This window comes from Staurois parvus, unplaced genomic scaffold, assembly GCF_062004578.1.
Source record: "Staurois parvus isolate SC_StPar_1 unplaced genomic scaffold, SC_StPar_1.0 ptg002113l, whole genome shotgun sequence".
NCBI lineage: Eukaryota > Metazoa > Chordata > Amphibia > Anura > Ranidae > Staurois > Staurois parvus.
The window spans coordinates 657357-670889 of NW_028319909.1; the positions used below are offsets into that span (position 1 = coordinate 657357).

General features: G+C 42.7%; 1 protein-coding gene across 1 annotated transcript; it reads left to right on the forward strand.

Annotated features, from left to right (window-relative positions):
* Nucleotides 1–257: 257 nt before the first annotated feature.
* On the forward strand, nucleotides 258–12735 carry LOC149432675 (chemerin-like receptor 1). Its single transcript, XM_089665014.1, has 2 exons — nucleotides 258–306; nucleotides 7963–12735. Exon 2 carries the CDS (start codon nucleotides 7995–7997, stop codon nucleotides 9078–9080), a length of 1086 nt encoding a protein of 361 aa, XP_089521140.1. The 5' UTR covers nucleotides 258–306; nucleotides 7963–7994; the 3' UTR covers nucleotides 9081–12735.
* Nucleotides 12736–13533: the final 798 nt, after the last annotated feature.

Here is a 13533-nt window from a genome sequence, read left to right on the forward strand (position 1 = left end):
CTAATTTGAACCAATTGAACCAATTGCTCATTCTTCAATTCAAAGGTACAGTACATGTAGGTTCTCCACCTTCCTTGCAGGCAGGGCAAGGCTATACAGTATGTGACATAGACGAGGAGATGAGGCTTCACTACAGATCATTCTACATCAGTAAAGAAAATATTTGAAAGAGGATGTTACAGGAACTTCCCTATAACCTAACAAGTGATGTCAAAGCCATCTGCATATATAAATGTGTCTCAGCAGCAGAAGCAAGGACATTCATAGAGGGATCTAAAGAGGAACATCGGGACTAGGAAAATTCAAGTAAGTAACCGATACACATATATACAGTATATTTATGGTTTTGTGAAGACAAAAGTTCGCTAAGAGATGCGTAATTTGTGACACTTCACTCAGTTTGTTATTCAGGCAAAGCAGTAAATATGAGATTTGTGAGCTTATAGCCACCCACGTGATTGCTTTGAGTCCCAAGGCAGAGGACCCGGTTGGAGCAAAATTCGTAGTGGGCAAGCTTAGCTTTTTATAATATTTCTAAAGTCAAAGAGTCTTTAAGTTTTGGAGAGTGTGGGAAAGAGTTGAAATTCCTGTTGAGTATATATTGCTCTCTGTATTGCTGCTGGAAAGATTCACCCTCTCATCATTTTCTGGTGACCATTGTCACTGGAAAAGGATGGGAAATCCAAAACGTTCCAGTGACAGTTGTCCAATGGAGGATTTTGTCTTACTTTGCACAGAGTTCCCATTGGGCGCCAGGGACAGGACATAACTAGAACTCATCTGGGTGGGCAACAAAAAAAAAAAGACCCAGAGGACCCGGTTGGAGCAGAGTTCATAGTGGGCAGGCTTAGCTTTTTATAATATTTCTAAAGTCAAAAAGTCTTTAAGTTTTGGAGAGTGTGGGAAAGAGTTGAAATTCCTGTTGAGTATATATTGCTCTCTGTATTGCTGCTGGAAAGATTCACCCTCTCATCGTCTTCTGGTGACCATTGTCACTGGAATTGTCAAGGATGGGAAATCCAAAACGTTCCAGTGACAGTTGTCCAATGGAGGATTTTGTCTTACTTTGCACAGAGTTCCCATTGGGTGCCAGGGACAGGACATAACTAGAACTCATCTGGGTGGGCAGCGAAAAAAAAAAGACCCAGAGGACCCGGTTGGAGCAGAGTTCGTAGTGGTCAAGCTTAGCTTTTTATAATATTTCTAAAGTCAAAAAGTCTTTAAGTTTTGGAGAGTGTGGGAAAGAGTTGAAATTCCTGTTGAGTATATATTGCTCTCTGTATTGCTGCTGGAAAGATTCACCCTCTCATCGTCTTCTGGTGACCATTGTCACTGGAAAAGGATGGGAAATCCAAAACTTTCCAGCGACAGTTGTCCAATGGAGGATTTTCGATAGTAATAATAAATAATAAAAAATATATATAACTTTAAATAAATGTATGTGAACAAATGTCCCAAAAAATATATATATGTGAGTCCAATAAAGCAGATGAAAAAATTCACCGAAAAAAAGGAAAACGTGACAATCCACCACCAAATATACTAAATAAACTCACCAGAGCTAAATGCTGATAACATTATAAATCAGCATGAAGCGCTTTTTGTTTTTGAATATTGGGGGCGGATTTTGCAGCTGGTAGATTATTTATTTTTGTTTATTAAGATTAAGATCTTTTCTGAGGCGCCATTTATATTTATCTACTATTAATGGAGGATTTTGTCTTACTTTGTACAGAGTTGGGTGCCTGGGACAGGACATAACTAGAACTCATCTGGGTGGGCAACAAAAAAAAAAAAGAAAAAAAAACTGGAAGAGGTTTGAATTCCTTTTTCTATACTAACCTAAAACAGTTTTTAACTCTAGATATGCTTTCAGTGAATGACCCTTATTGAAACCCTTGCTGTCAGTGGTGCCTCCATTCTGTTAGCCTGGGCTTATGAAGAGCCAACAACTTGGCCCATTTGGACCTGCATACTTTCGTCCAACACACAAGAAGATGGGAACCCTTGTTTTCAGATTTGTCTTGCCTGAGTGGGGCTCACAGCTGATTGGGGTGTGTGAGTTACTCTAGTAGCCCAAAACAACACCCTACTACCTATCACTAGACCATTCCCAGCATTAAAAGTCAGTTAAAAGAGTATTTTTTTTACTGATCCCCAGTATAAGTGAGACATTGATGACCATCTATGTAAAAGACATGTTTTTTTTACTGTTCCATTGTTAGGAGTACTGTATGTTTCATTTATCACCAGCATAAAGGGGATCTTCTTGACCGATCATCAGTGTAATATAAATCTTTAAAAATTAAACCGTCTAAATTTCAAGAGAACTAAAATATATAAACTGTACATTGTGTCATCAGTTGGTGTAATGATAAACATAGGAACATGGGTTAGGAAACATTTCTTGTTTTTGGTATTGCAATAATCTCTAGGTCAGCATTGTGTAGAAGGATTTTGGAAACTGAGCCATTGCCCCACATACCACAAAAAAAAAGTTCCACAAGATCCTCTTTCCTAGTCTCCTAAAACCACTCATTTACAAATAAGTTCCGTTAAACGTGTGCTTGACAACATCAGTACTAGTGATGGGCCAAACACCCCTCTGTTCAGTTTGTGGTCAAACATTCCAACCTCACGAAAGTTCGACCGTGAACCTCGAACATAATGCAAGTCTAGAGGGCTTGAAGTTGTAAATGCAAAAAGTGCCCATTTTGAAGGCTTCTCTGCAAGTTATTGGTCATAAAAGGGGTATGGAGACTCAGGTACTTTCCTGAGGGACATGAACCAGTAAGAAAAAAAGTCAAAAAGTACCGTTTTTAAGGGGCAGTCATTGCTTAAAGTAACTAAATAAATAAATATCATGCCTGGCGGGGTCCCCTTAAATGACATGTAAAGTTGCACATCTGTGCAATGTATAGAATCTGCTGCAGTGAAACTGACTTTTTTTTTTAAATAACATTTAAAAAAAAAAAACAGTGTGGGGTCCCCCCCAATCAATACCAGACCCTTTAAATAACATTTAAAAAAAAAAAACAGTGTGGGGGTCCCCCCCAATCAATACCAGACCCTTTAGTTCTGGTAGGAAGGTTAGGAGGGACTCCACAGTAACATTTTTTTGTTTTAGAAAAAGTGCTTGGCCTTGTAGGACTTTTAAAGGGATCCCCACCTCCCAAAAATAGTGGGAAAACGTGCATGGGGTTCCCCCGAAAAGACACACCAGGATATTTGAGCCTATTAGGACTTTTAAGAGGAACCTCACCCCCAAAAAATGGGGGAACAAAGCGTGGGGCCCCCCTAAATTCCTACCAGACCCTTGATCTGAGCACAGGCTTAGGAGAGTCCAGGAAATGGAGGGGACAAACGAGTGCCCCCCTCCCTTGAACTGTACCAGGCCACATTCCCTCAACATGGGGGGGTACTTTGGGGTAGGGGGACTCCACCCCAGAGCAGGACATGGGCCTCTTCCCCACAGCCCTGGGTTGTGGGGTCTGTGGAGGGTGACTGATCATAATCTGGAAGCCCTTCTTTAACAAGGGGGCCCCAAGATCCCAGCCCTGCTTTTGAATAAGTAGGGGTACATAGTACCTCTACTCATTCACCAAAAAAGTGTAAAATGTGAATAAAAGCACAACAGTTTTTGCAAGTCCTTTGTTAAAAAAGCGCCAAAAAAATGTCTCCAATGTTGTAATCCATCATCAGACATGATGTCCAGCATTGTCCCGACTCAACAAAATATAAAAAAAAAAATGCCCACTGACCCATCCGCACCCCCTGAGCACTCGCCACTATCTGACATATGTCAGATGTAAACAATTGGGCAGAGCTAGCAGTGATGTCACTGCTAGCTCTGCCAAATTGTGCTGTGATTGGCCAAAGCATTGCATCTGACCTGTGGTCCGTGTGCTTTGGCCAATTACAATGCACTTAGAGCGCAGTGTATTGTGGGGCACGGTGGGTGAACAGCTCGTCGGACGCCTTTACTTTTTGTGTGTTCACTGAACACACGAATGGCCGAAGTTCGAGTCGAACTTATGTTCAACTCGAACATCAAGCCCACCACTAATCAATACTTAGAAGAAATGTTATGAAAGGGAAGAAAAACTCAATTAAATACAGTTGTGCTAAAAAAGACTCCTTTCTGGCAACTCAACCATGTTGCTCATTTTTGTTCAATTGTTATCATATTGTGCTCCTTGAAGCAACTACACCATCTTTTTCCAGAGCCGCCTGTATTTCCCCTGATGTTACCTGTGGGGTGTTCTTTGTATCCCGAACAATTCTTCTGGTTGTTGTAGCTGCAATCTTTCTTGGTCTACCTGACCTTGGTTTGCTATCAAGAGATCCTCGAAGTTTCCACTTCTTAATAAGTGACTGAACAGTACTGATTGGCATATTCAAGGCTTTGGATATCTTTTTATATCCTTTTCCTTATCCATCTTTATAAAGTGTCATTACCTTGTCACACAGGTGTATATGATCTTGTTGGAGTTCCCATTCCAAAACCATAGTCAATAATTTAGAGGTACCCCTCATCACATGGCAGACATAACAGCTTTCCCCTTTATGGATAGATAGGTCGGATATTGATGTTGGATGAGAAGACCTGGCCCAAAACCAGTGTTCCATCAAATCCCAAAGGTTTTCAGTAGGGTTACAAAGTTAGTTCACCTTTACAGAAAAAATGTAAAGGTGAGCTAATATCGAATACCCTCACCACCCCCCCAGTCCCCGCTGTACTTACCTCCAGGGTTGCTGGACCAGATAGATTCTGATTAGCCAGCGCAGTCACGGTGACTCAATCTAGTCCTTCCTGGAAGTGCTGCATGGAGAAAATTGAGAAGGGAGGGGACTTCAAATCTCTGGACAGCTGGAACCGCTATGGGGGGTGCTGACAGCCTGGCAATCCCAGAGGAAAGTATAGTGGAGACCAGGGATGGGAAGAGTGACCGGCAGAGGTGGACTGACCATTTGGAAACTGGGGCACTGCCCGAGGGCCCAGGGTCAGTAGGGGGCCCCATGAGATGCCCCTGGTACCTTTTTCATAGGCTTTTTTGAGTTTGAGCAAGGACACAGGGGCCCCATGATCCCCTATTGCCCGGGGGCTCCATGAGTTGTCAGTCCGCCCCTGGTGACCGGTGTAAATTCAACTTTACATTTTCTCTATAAAGGGGAACTAACCTGGACTCTTTGGAGGCCATTTGATTTTCTCCACACCAAACTTATTAAACCTTTTCTTTATAGGGCTGACTTCGTGTTGGGGGATCATTTAAAGAATACAATGTTTTTGTAGTGAAGTAAGGATTGGTTTAAACCCTTTACAGTTTTTTTTTTTGCCATCTGTACCCCAAATTTGTCTTCCTTTCTTGTCCTGTAGTTACCACTGCAAGTAAGAGCAGTGAGAGGGGAAATTGCCTTGTAGGTAGTTGTCATTTGAACAAATGTCTCCACTGGAAGATTTCCTCTTTATTCAATTTTTGGTGAGAACTCAAAATTATAATATTCCAGGCAGTTTCCGTCACAGTGACCTGGTCACCAAACATGGGGAAAATCTCTCAGTGGGGACAAAGACAACATTGAAAACCTTATACACTGCTCAAAAAATGTAAAGGAACACTTTTTAATCAGAGTATAGCATCAAGTCAATTAAACTCCTGGGATATTGATCTGGTCAGGTAAGTAGCAGAGGGGGTTGTTAATCAGTTTCAGCGGCTTTGGTGTTAATGAAATTAACAACAGGTGCACTAGATGGGCAACAATGAGATGGCTTCCAAAACAGGAATGGTTTTACAGGTGGAGGCCACTGACATTTTTTCCCTACTCGTCTTTTCTGACTGTTTTTCATTAGCTTTGCATTTGGCTAGGGTCAGTGTCACTACTGGTAGCATGAGGCCATACCTGGACCCTACAGAGGTTGCACAGGCAGTCCAACTCCTTCAGGATGGCACATCAATACCTACGATTGCCAGAAGGTTTGCTGTGTCTCCCAGCACAGTCTCAGGAGCATGGAGGAGATTCCAGGAGGCAGGCAGTTACTCTAGGAGAGCAGAACAGGGCCATAGAAGGTCCTTAACCCATCAGCAGGACCAGATGAGCACTGCCAGAGCCCTACAAAATGACTTCCAGCAGGCCACTGGTTTGAATGCCTCTGACCAAACAATCTGAAACATGAGGGTGGCCTGAGGGTCCGACATCCTCTAGTGGGCCCTGTGCTCACTGCCCGGCACGATAGATCTCGATTTGGCATTTGCCATGGAACACCTGAATTGGCAGGTCCACCACTGGTGCCCTTTTTTTTTCACAGATGAGAGCAGGTTCACCCTTCGCACATGTAACAGACGTGAAAGGGTCTGGAGAAGCCATGGAGAATATTATGCTACCTGTAACACCATTCAGCATGACCATTTTGGTGGTGGATCAGTGATGGTCTGAGGAGGCATATCTATGGAGGGATGCACAGACCTCTACAGGCTAGACAATGGCACCCTGACTGCCATTAGGTATCGGGATGAAATCCTTGGACCCATTGTCAGACCCTATGATGGTGCAGTGGGTCCTGGGTTCCTCCTGGTGCAGTGGGTCCTGGGTTCCTCCTGGTGCAGTGGGTCCTGGGTTCCTCCTGGTGCACGACAATGCCCGGTCTCATATGGTGAAAGTATGCAGGCAGTTCCTGGAGGATGAATGAATTGATACTATTGAATGGCCCCCATGCTCGCCTGGCCTAAATCCAATAGAACATCTCTGGGACATTATGTTTACGTCCATCCAATGCCACCAGGTTGCACTTCAGACTGTCAAGGAGATCAGTGATGCCCTGGTCCAGATCTGGGAGGAAACACCCCAGGACACCATCTGTTATCTCATTGTCAGGCATACATACAAGCACGTGGGGGCCATACAAACTACTGAGGACCATTCTGAGTTGCTGCAATTTAACTTCAGCAAAATGGACTAGCCTGCTGCATAATTTTTTTCACTCTGATTTTCGGGGTGTCTTTGAATTCAGTCCTTTGTAGGTTGAGGTTCCATCAAAAGATGGGGCCTCCTTACGTTCCTAACACATTACCCAGTCCATATCAGTATAGATATCCAGCATGATATTTTTCCCCATTGAGATATGATGTGTTTTCAAAGTGTTCCTTTAATTTTTTTTAGCAGTGTGTATTCTTTTTTTGTTTACAAACGATTTTATTATATGAAAGTAAACTGTAAAACAACAGTTCATTTACAAATGATACAGTAGAAACAAGGCACTTCTGAAAAGCACAATACAGAAAAATATATTAACGCAAGAAAGAGAAGAAACAGAAAGAATAAATTGTAAGTACATGAGATACAAAGATGATAGGGTGGATTGAATGATACATTCGTCAACAGTATATGCCAGTCAATTTTCAGTAGGGATGTTGTTAAGTATGCAATAAATGTCTATAATCCCTCCATGACTCCCACTTTTTATCAAACAAGTGCATCTTATCCAGTAGGGTATAATGAATACGTTCTATGAGCATTACAGCGTCTATTCTGTGTAAAACGGAGGCCAAGGGTACAGAATTGGACCTCCAATGTAAGGCAATAGACCATAAAGTAGCAATACATATAGTATGTATTAATCTCATAGTGGCATCAGAGACCCCCGGAATATGAGCTCCCAACAGACAAGTCTGTAGAGACAATCGTACCGGGGAACCCACCAGTGAGGTAGCCACCTCAGATATCCTGCACCAAATCATAGATATGGATGGGCAATCCCAAAATACATGAGCAGTGTATATTCTAAGCCTTCCCTACTTTATCTAAAATTAAAAAAAAGTTTTGGTTTTGCATACATGTTCAGATCAATTTTACAAAAAATTTGCAGTCACTACCCTATTTTGCAATGGTAGAATATATTTTTGTTTTCACTCTTGTACGTGGCCAATAATAAGATTTAATTTTAAACTTCTACATCTCTTTTTACAGAATATTTCAACTTCTAATCTATTTTGTGGACAATGGAGAATTTTACAATGGCCTATCCAATTTCTAATGTTACTCTTAAAGAAGAGACTACGATCCCTTGGGCTTTCCATGAATCCACTACTGAAGTCTATTCTGAAGACGAAGAAAGACTGATACATATAGGATTCATTCTTAATGTCTTTTCCATGGTGGTCTATTCTGTGGCTTTCCTATTAGGGACCATCGGGAATGGTGTGGTCATCTTTTTTACCGGCTTTGTAATGAAACGGACTGTCAATGTTGTGTGGTTCCTTAATTTAGCCATAGCTGATTTTATCTTCACGTTTTTCCTACCGTTGAGCATTACCTATGTCGCTCTTGACTTTCACTGGCCTTTTGGAAAATTCATGTGCAAGCTGAACAGCACTGTTCTATTCATCAATCTGTACGCCAGCATCTTCCTGCTCACCGTGATCAGCATTGATCGATACATCTCCGTTGTGTTTCCTGTTTGGTGTCAGAATCACCGAACTCCGAGGTTGGCCTCTTTTGTAGCCGGGGCGGTATGGATCTTAGCATTAATTTTCAGTATACCTTATGCTATTTTCCGAGATATAAACGATAATGGAGAAGATTATGTTTCATGTTATAACAACTTTCATGCGGATGAGGACATTGCCTATTCAAGGCACAAGGCTACAGTAATCATTAGATTTATTGCAAGCTTTTTGATTCCTTTCACCATAATCATCTTTTGCTATTCAGTAATTCTTTTCCGTATCCAAAAAAATCACATGACCACATCGAGCAAGCCTTTCAAAGTTATCCTAGCCGTTATCATCTCATTCCTTGTCTGCTGGTTTCCTTACCATGTCTTCTCTTTTTTGGAACTTAGTGCAAATTATGTTGAAAATGATCACCTTTTCTACGTAGTTTTTGTTGGAATACCTATTACCTCCAGTTTGGCCTTTATAAACAGTTGTGTCAATCCTGTTCTCTACGTCTTTATGGGTCGAGATTTCAAAAAGAAATTCCAGGACTCCCTCCGGTCGATATTGGAGAGAGCTTTCACCGAGGAATCTGCCCAATTGGACTCCAAGAGCAAAACCAAGTCAACGTCAGATTCTCAGCTGGTCTGAGATGGGACTACATTTATGGAACAACACAGACCACGGAGACCTTATCGGCTTTGAGAATATTTTCAGGATATATGTTCATTCTAAAATGTTGTTCTTAATGCTTTATTTTCTCCAGCAGAGAATATTATGAGGTTTGCCAAATATTGAAACTGCCAGTTGCTGAAGAAGATCATACCCTGTCTTAGAATACCAGAATTGCCATTTGCTACTATACCATCCTCTCAAAATACAGACTAATTTAAAAAAAAAGTTGTTAGAAGCTGAATCCATGACTGTTGGACTTGCAGAATATCAAGGCGAATAATTACACCTAATCCATAAAAACTACCACCACCCTTGCAGAATATCGAGGCTAATAATTACCCCTAATCCTTAAAAACCACCACCACCCTTCAAACCTTCCCCACATAAATGACCACGAAACTCTCTTTTTGGTAAAACCGGCCATAGTAGCCATTTATTTAACATAACTCAAACATAACACTTCTTACAGTACACTCAAATAATAACTGACAGTAATGATCCCAACCGGGTCCAAGGTCTTCGAAGGCACTGTTACCCACATCACAAACTTGACTGTATCTGACACCCAATGAAAAGGCCCCGAGCTGCTACTACACCGCCTCGAGGACAATACTACAGTTATGTAGTCCCAGATACAGCCGATGAACTCCCACATTACCAACATGACCTTATAGTTGGGAAGGGACACCCATACCTATGATGGGCCCAACCAATAATCCACCAAATTGTCACTCCAACACCGCCTTCAAAGACCCATCGACCCCTGACGGCTGCCATGACAAAACAAACAGACAAACACCTCTGGATACAAAAAGCCATTCTGAACAAGGAACCCACACAGGACAAACACAAAGAACACACCAAACCAAAACAGCAAAACCAACAACAGGACAAACACAAAGAACAAACCAGAACCAAAACAGAAAAACAAAATATGAAACAGCTCCAGGGAGGGAGGACGGGAGACACTCCTGGCAAGACCACCCCTCAATGTTGCGTACTCCAATCAGGTAAGTAACCACCCCCTTACCTCCTGCATAAACTCCCACCCAGAATTCACGCTCCGCCTCGTCTGCACGCCCCAGTCATGTTGGCCCTCCCTTTTAGCTTCGCTCAGTCCAGGCCTTGACTGGCAATCAGATGAAGTACTTAAGGGGAGAAGACTTAGAGGTTTTGTCGTTGCTCAACCTCGTGACTATAACGAGACCTGAAATTGATGCACCACACCACTACTGAGGCTAGGTTCACACTTGTCCGCTGTCTGCGGGTGCAGGAATCGCACCTTTTCCCACACCTGCAACCACCCACAGCCAAATCATCTTACAAGGCATGCAGAGCTACCATTCATTCTGAATTCGCATGGCCAAAAAGACTATGCTGGTTTCTCTGCGACCACATTTTTAAAAAAGGTTCATGCACCTTTTTCCTGCAGGAAACGTGGGCAGGTGAGCAATGAATGGGCTGCATTGCCCGAGAAAACAGCCCGCAATAGTGTGAACCGAGGCTAAGAGGTCCAGATACAATTTCATGCTAATAAAAATCAGTAGCCAACACATTTTGGGGGAACAAGAAATAATAATCAGCGCAAATTCTGGAACCAAGTCTGAAAAGTCTAATAGTTGGTGAAAATAATCTGGGTGACTTGGATAAGGAGGGTCCGTATAGCACTAAGGGCAAGCTCCATGCAGTACTGTAGTAGACTCTGTGTAGTAAGGAGAGAAGAAGAAGCACCTCTAAGTGCAGTAGACCACTTTAATATACCATAAAAGTAGGAATCTACTTTTAACACATTTTGGGGGGCCAAGCTCACCCTTCATCAGGGCTAGAAAGACCTGATGAAGGGGCGTTTAGACCCCCAAAATAATGCATTTTGAGGGTCCAAGCTCCCCCTTCATCAGGCTAGAATGCGTTGAATGCATTGGATACTTTTTTTAATTGTACCCCTGATTTTTAACAGAATTGATTTGTATCTGGACCAGGGGCGGACTGACAAATCATGGCGCCCCCGAGCAATAAGGGATCATGGGTCCCCTGTGTCCTTGCCCAAACTCAAAAAATCCTATGAAAAAGGTACCAGGGGCATCTCATGGGGCCCCCTACTGACCTCGGGCCCTCGGGCAGTGCCAGAGTTTCCAAATGGTCAGTCCGCCCCTGATCTGGACCTTTAGCAGTGCTGTGGTGCTTCAATTCACCTCCACCAGATCATCCCCCACAGCTATCACCTTTTTTATCACCTAACCCTTCCTTTAGATTGTAAGCTCCACGAGCCGAGCCCTCATATTCCTTCTGTACTGAAATGTATTGTTGCTGTATTGTCTCCCATTATATTGTAAAGCGCTGAGCAAACTGTTGGCGCTCTATAAATCCTGAATAATAATAATAATAATTTAAATTCTTGTTACATTGCTACAAGCCGAGTAGACTGTGGATATCCTCTGGGGTATAGAAACTGCCTTCCTAAAAAACCAGATCATTTACACCAACATCAATACCTCCAGATAGCAATATCAGTAAGATATCCATATGGGTCCAGTGCAATTTTGCCACTTTCCTTAACCTTGTGACTGGACAGTGAAGAGAGAAGCAGAAAACTGAAGAGTTCACCTTTCTGTCACTCTGTTCTCTCCACCTATCAGCATGCTCCTTGTTAGCACATGAGCACAACTGATCAGTTCCTTGTGCTGCATCTTCCAGTCTGAGCTCCGCTATACAATGGATTACAAGAGGCTGATACCAAGACAAGATTAGGTGCTTGAGCTAAAATAAAAAGTTATGATACATTAATACATACAGAGCTGCATTTGTTCGTGTCTTTTATGATTAGCTGGAATTCAACTTTAAAATAAATGCCGTTATCACAGATAGGTTTTATAAACTAAGATTCCTTCTTTTCAGTTTGAATTACTGTAAATAGATACTACATACTGCATTCCCTATCCACCTAGTCCATAGACACAGCACAGTGGCTAAATGGTTAGCACTTCCGCCTGGCAGTACTAGGGTTGTTGGTTCGTAATCCCAACCACAGCACCACCTACCTGGAGTTTGCATGTTCTCCCTGTGCCTGCGTGGGTTTCCTCTGGGTACTCCGGTTTCCTCCCACACTCCAAAGGCATGCTGGTAGGTTAATTGGCTCCTGTCTAAATTGGCCCTAGTATGTGTATGTATGAATGTGAGTTAGGGACCTTAGATTGTACGCCCCTTGAGGGTTAGGGACTGATGTGAATGTATAATATATATGTAAAGCGCTGTGTAAATTGATGGTGCTATATAAGTATCTGTAATAATGAATAAATAATACAGAGGATGCCATTGCTGACCTGCTTTTTTGAAAAGGCAAGTAACTTTGCATGTCATAGTCCTCTACTCCTTTGGGAGTGCCTAGTTACTTTCTGTGCTGGTCCAGCTCCTCTTTCCCTCTCCTTTCTTCCTCACATAACCTGGTATGCAGCAGTCAAGAGAGGAGTAAATGGGAATACCGAAGAGGGTCACTTGAGTGACATCTCTGGGTCAGCTGCTACTGCTAACCTCACATTCAATATGGTGGCACCAGCAGCAGTCTCAGAACCTTTGGAGGTCTACATAAAAGAGAATTCTACAGGAAAGTAAAATATTTTAAATGCATATATAATGTTGTAGGAAGGTTTTCTTGAAATGTATGGTCTGGAGATAAGGACTTACTACAAAGGACATACTTTTCCCTCAAGAACGCCTGTCCATTTGTACCCAATTAACCAATACAAGCATTGACTCACACCAGTGATTTGAAAAAAAAAAAAGGTTCTGGCATTTTTTTTTTTTACGATTTCAGGTGTAACCTGCATAGACATCTGTGCATGAAGTCGCACCTGAAATCGAACTGACCTGCAGCTTTGAAATTGTGTGACTTTACTTCATTTTTAAAAAACAGACACTCACCATCCTAGGATCCAGCAATGTCCTCACTGCAGCCGAGTTCAGTGGCCATGCTGTGTCCTTGGCACCGCATCTTAAGTGTGGGCACCCGGCTGTGACAGCTTGCGGCTTCACAGCCGGATGCCCATTGTGAATGATCCCCCAGTCCTCTGGGACCTGTCATGTGTCCCCGAAGACAGCAGTCAGAGTGGAGAAGTACTTCCACTTCTGATGACGTAGGCCAGGGGTCTCCAAACAGCAGCCCAAGGGCCAGAAGTGGCCCTTTGCTTGTTTTTATCCAGCCCTTGGGGACAATTCTATCTGCTGACAACAATGATGGGACACTATTCCTTCCACTGACACCAAAAACGGGGCACTATTCTTCCCCCTGATCAGAGGTGTATTTACCACTAGGCAAACAAGGCATTTGCCTAGGGCAGCATTTTTCATGGGGGGGGGGGGCAGCACTACCCCTTGGAAGAAGAAACAGGCATAGCATGGGGACCTGGTGTGTTTCAAGAGAGGCTGCGGGTTT